The 5795-nt window shown below is 35.5% G+C and overlaps 1 protein-coding gene across 1 annotated transcript; it reads left to right on the top strand.

The window, feature by feature from the left end:
- Positions 1 to 413: 413 nt before the first annotated feature.
- Positions 414 to 5378, top strand: LOC108470524 (transcription factor UNE12-like). Its single transcript, XM_017771868.2, has 7 exons — positions 414 to 1341; positions 1851 to 1958; positions 3241 to 3360; positions 3566 to 3631; positions 3713 to 3778; positions 4298 to 4375; positions 4690 to 5378. The coding sequence occupies exons 1-7, from the start codon at positions 1027 to 1029 to the stop codon at positions 4915 to 4917; spliced, it is 981 nt and encodes a 326-aa protein (XP_017627357.1). The 5' UTR covers positions 414 to 1026; the 3' UTR covers positions 4918 to 5378.
- The last annotated feature ends 417 nt before the right edge of the window (positions 5379 to 5795 follow it).

Raw genomic sequence — 5795 nt, 5'->3', positions numbered from 1 at the left:
ATGAGTAAAAACTATAAATTAAGGGCTTATTTAACTAAAAAATAGGTTAAAGGCTTGTTTAAAAATAATATAGTGAGTTGAAGGAGGAATAAAAAGAAAATAACAAAAAAGGAGGGCTTACAAGGAAATTAACCCATTTTTAGTTTGGTGCCGGCTTCCAACAGCCATTCTAAATGGTATAATTTCATAACAGGTCCCTAAATATTTTATATTATTACATTTTAGTCCTACGCCGCAATTTGACCAACAACTACAGTAATTTCTGATCTGACATGGGGTGGTCATGCCTCTGCCAGAGGCGGCACCACCCCAAATATACTATTTTGATACATAATTTTTTCTTTGTATTATTTTAATATTTTTTTATTTTTTTGTCCTATTTCAGTAAAAAACCCTTTTTCCTTTAAAACCATACCTCAGAACACAAACCAAAGCTCCTCTCCCATATTCACTAAACACAAAGTTGGAGACTCAAAACCCAAACCCACACTATCAAACACTTTCTTCAGTTCATCTTCCCTTCTCTTCTCAAACTCAAACCCTCTCTCTCTCTCTCTCTCTCTCTCTCTCTCTCTCTCTCTCTCTCTCTCTCTCTCTCACAGTTTCCAATCCATTTAAACCAAAAAAAAAAAAAAAGAAAACACCAAACCAACACCAAGTGAAAAGGCCATACCTTGAAAATTCTTCTTGGAATCCACAATTTCCTTTCCGGATTATCGGGTTCCGGATCTGCCACCCATTTCACCAACACCCCTTCCACCTTTTCTTGGTTACCCCGTTAAACCCCTCTTAACTTTCTATAAAACCCACCACCAAGAAAAAATATAATCAAACTCCAAAAATAGAAGAAAAGAGAAAGAACCCTGTTTTTAAAATCTCTTCCCACTGTCTAAAACATTGAGAAACACGTCTTTTATATATATAGTGAAACCTAAAGACAAAAAGTCTTATTTTACACACATACACATACAAGTAATAGAGAGGGCCGGGAAGAAGAAGTTGCTTTGCGTGTTTGCGTTTTTAAATATGGCAGGTAATCAACAACAGGAAGCTGGGTTAGGTGATGATTTCTTTGAACAGATCCTGGCAGTACCACCAGGCTATGGTGGTGGCGGAGGTGGTGGTGCCACCTTGCCTATGGGGTTGCAATTAGGTTCAAGTGGTGGTGCAACTGGCGCCAGTGGTGGCGATAGTGGTGGTGGTGGATTTAGAGGAATAGGCATGATGCCTTTAGGGTTGAATTTGGAACATGGATTCTTAAGACATGAAGATGGAGTTGTAGTTGACAACAACAACAACAATGCTTCTTGTTCAGCTGCTTCTGCTGTTTCTGGAATCAGTGTATGAAAATTCAATCAATCTCACTTTCCATCTATTAAACCTTTCTTTTTACTTGTCTTCCTTCACTTTCCCTTTTCTTTAAAATATGGGCTATTATACAATTTTTATACCCTTTGCACTTAAGAGTTGATACAAGTTTCTCTTTGACAGTAAAATGACATGAAATCATATGGTAGAACCAATTATTTCTTTTGAAGATTTATCAATGGTAGGATATTAGGAATAGAAGCATTATTTCCAAGGGTTTCTTATTTTTTAACTACTTTTTCATAATTCATGCTGAAAAATATTTTCGCTTTTGTACCTAATTTTTCCTTCTTAAAGTCGGCTTTTCCTACTGCTAATTCCTCCTAACTTGGACTTGATGTTCCTCCTTTGAAAAATAAAGCGATTTTTTTTTTCTAATGTTCTATATTTATATGCTTTATATATGAACATCAAGAAATTAGAAGGGTAATTCAGTCATAATGTGCGTGTGTGTTTTCTTTTGTAACTTTGCTTTGTGGCAGGAGAGAGATTCTATGCATATGGTAAGCTTGTTTCCACCTTTTGGACAAATGCAAACTCAGCAAATCCGTGCTTCACCGCCACCTCAGCCTCCACCGCAACTCCACCAGGTAAAACTTTTTTTGGGACAGATATACCCTTTATATTTTCATTTTTCCCCTAAAGTTTTTTGGACTTTGTGCTTAATAAAGATGCCCTATAAGGAGCCTATTTCCTATAGCATTTGAAACTTAATTTGGACTACTTTTTCATGGGTAAAATATCAGTAAAATTATCAATTATGATGTCTGATATAATATTGTTATAAATAATGTATTAACTTATCATAAAACATATTTTTTTTTATGTTTAGTATATACCAAAAGAAATTTAAAATTTGGAATTGAACTACCTTTTTGTTCTTTCTTTTAAGGTTGTACTGTAAAATTTGCCCTTTTTGTACGGTTCATCATGATTAAAATCAGGGGTATATTTGATATTTGGAGAAAACCTAGGGGTTTAATTATTATTTCCCTTTTATTATTCGTGCCTTTCACGCTCTTTAATGGAGAGCGTGGGTGAAAGGGAAGCAATTACTGACACGGATACAATGTGTTGTGCACGTGTGGAGAACTCTGCTATTATATCATCATCTCATCCTATACAATTTACAAAGGTGAAAAGTGAGAGAGACTCGAGTGGTCTTTTTCAACAATGCAGTGATGATCTTTGTCGGAGATAGATTTCCCACGTGACTAGCTAGCGCGTGTGTAGCAAACGCTTCAAAAGTTAGCTTGGGGTTTTCAGTTTTTTAAAGCCATTTTTTAAAATATCCGTGTTATTTTCAATTTCCAGATTTTTTGCATGAGTTTGGGGAAAAAAATTAATTCTTATTTTGTTAATTTCATAAGTGAAGGGTTTATCGTTGGCTTGAGAAATTTTAAGAGAATGTTGTGATTATTTTAGTGTGGCATTACCAACTCATGCAAGTACTTGTTGGAATTTTATTTATTTATTTCATTTCACTAAGTTTATGAGAAAATATAGAAAGTACCCTCGATTTGGTTTGCCTTATTTCGGCTCTTTTTCAGCTTTAGAAAGCTTGATGTTGAAAATTTAACCCAAAGTGTATGGTAGTAATTTAATCAGGCATCGATTTTCCATGTCATGTTTCTGATATTGAGAACTATTAGTTCGTATGTGCTCTTTGTGTTTATGATTACCGGAATCTTGTGTTTCCGATCGTTGTAGACTTGTCTTGGACTTGTTGGGTTTAATGAAATAAGAAAGTGAGACCTTTGTGAAAATTGATTGAGTTCACTAATCTATTTATCAAGATTTATATGTTATGCATGCTGCGATTCCGATGAATGAGAAAATTTTGATTGCATAATCTGTGACATGCTGGTGCAGCCATTTCACAGCCAGCCAACATCAGGTCCAGTTGCTGCGGCACCGCACCCACCTGCCGTCCGTCCAAGGGTACGGGCTAGGCGAGGACAGGCAACGGATCCCCACAGTATTGCTGAGCGGGTAAACTCAATTTCTAATTTCAGAATCTGGAATGATATAACAAAAGTTCTTTTATGAGCTGCTACTTATAGTTCCTCTTCCTCTTAGTAATGAACTTGGACAAAAAAAGAAATTCTGGTAATCTTCCCGTTTTGTTTATTTAGTCCTTATCTTCTAGTCTTTTGCCCCTTTCCCCGTACCTCCATGGTTTTTCTGGTGAATGCAGTTGCGTAGAGAAAGAATAGCTGAAAGAATGAAGGCTTTGCAAGAGTTGGTTCCTAGCTGCAATAAGGTTCCTCCATTCAGTTCTTCTGCGTGGTATATGAAAAGTGAAACAGACCTACTTGCTGATGCATTACTAAATATTTTGCAGACGGATAGGGCCGCTATGCTTGATGAAATTGTGGATTATGTGAAGTTTCTTAGACTTCAAGTTAAGGTGTTAACTTCTAAAATCTCCCTATCAACTAAGATTCATTTTATTTTATTTTTTGTCTTTATGCTTAGAAAGGAATCATTTCATTAAAGGTATTTAAGTTTCAAATATCTTCTAAGGTTGCTTTTAGAACATCAAAATCGTCATTGTGGCTTTTGCATTCGCATTTTTTTAAGCCCCCAAAAGTAAAAGGAAGTCGAGACGAAAACACCTCATCATCACTACCGAAAAGTTCCTCAACTACTTTGATTAATTGTTTGATAATTTGTAGGACCCGTATGCTGAATCCTAGACATCTATGAAGACCTTAAGCCATTACTTTCTGCTACAATGTTAGACTAAATTGACTCTTTTGTCTGTCAAGGCCACAAATAAGTTATTATTCAAATAGTAAAGAATGTGAACTGCATTATTGTTACTTTGAATAGTTGAAGAATGTGAACTGCCTTACTGTTTATTTCCTTTTTTTCAACATCAAATTTATGGTATCGATGTCATCGAGTTTGTTGAATATTCAAACAGGTTCTGAGCATGAGCAGACTCGGTGCAGCAGGTGCGGTGGCTCAGCTTGTTGCTGATGTACCCCTACTATCCGTTGAGGTAATACGGAATAAGCATAATTCTTAAGTCAGTGAATCTTTCCGCCTCAAGTACTAAACTATCAAGTAAGCATGAAAAGTACTTAAGGAAGATGTAATAACTTGTGTGTTAAGGCATCTCTTTTGTTGGTGCCTTAATCCCTTATCGCTTCGGCCTTAATGAATGTACATTATCTTACACTTTGACAGGTCGTTTCTACGAATCTATTTATTGGATCAAGTAGTTGACTGTCGTTTTCAGACCTGCCGTGGCTTCTAAGTTTTATTTTCCATGATTTTACCCTCTTTTTTTTTCTTTTTTTTTTCTATGAATAGGGTGATGGTGCAGGAGGTGGAACCCAGCCTGCTTGGGAGAAATGGTCAAACGATGGCACTGAACAGCAAGTCGCTAAGCTGATGGAAGAAGACATCGGAGCTGCCATGCAGTTTCTTCAGTCCAAGGCACTTTGCATTGTGCCGATATCACTGGCATCTGCGATCTTCCCTGCACATCAACCTGATGCACCAACAATTGTCAAACCCGAATCAAACACTCCTTCGTAAAGATAAAAAACAACATTATGACCCGCCAAGAACTCACTCCTAGCTCACTCGCAATGGCTTTTTAGTGCTTCGATCCAAACTCTAACTCCGACCAGCAACTTCAATCAAGTCAGTGCAACCTTTCCATCCTTGTCTTTTCCAGTAAGAAAAAAAAAACATGGAAAGTTATTTTGATGTGTACCCCATAGGCATGGTGTAAGTCAAGGGAAAACAAATTCCAAAGGTCCATTGATGTGTCTTCATCTTTCTAATATGTAAGTGGAGGATGACCAAAAAATAATGGTGGTAGGAACTCGCTTTCTTTCTTTCTTTTTCCTTTTTTTTTTTTTCCTTGGATAATGGGAAGTGGGACCATGGAAAATGGATGGATAGGTTTGTCCATGATGTATTTGAAGAAAGTTTTAGTGCAACTTGACCTTTTACATATATATATATGGGTTTTGCTCACCAATTAAATTAAATTCAACCCAATGGAATTAAAAATAAAGATTTGTTTTAAGCTTAATTTAAATGAGATTAAACCTATTAAATATTTATTATCAATATTCAATTTAATTGATTAGAATCAATTATTTAAAATTTTAATTATACTGGGCTTTTCTGATGATTTGTTTGAATGAAGTATGTTTAGGATAATATATAAAGTTTTGTTGGAAGTGTGGTTTTCAGAAACAAAATAAAATGAAAATGTATTGCTAACATTATTTACAAGGATAAGGTTATAAGTTTATTGATTTTAAAAAGTAAAGGTTTAGTCTTGAAAAATAAAGTTCAGTCCTTTTCTTTTCTGAATGAATGAGGATTGAGAGAAAGTGGCAAAAGAAGCTTTATTTTATAATTTTATATTATCTTCTAAAAGGGACAAATCTAATGATCCT

Source organism: Gossypium arboreum, chromosome 11 (genome assembly GCF_025698485.1).
Source record: "Gossypium arboreum isolate Shixiya-1 chromosome 11, ASM2569848v2, whole genome shotgun sequence".
In the NCBI taxonomy this organism is placed as follows: Eukaryota; Viridiplantae; Streptophyta; class Magnoliopsida; order Malvales; family Malvaceae; genus Gossypium; species Gossypium arboreum.
The sequence above is the reverse complement of the archived record's forward strand: the minus strand, read 5'-3'. Positions and strand labels throughout refer to the sequence as shown.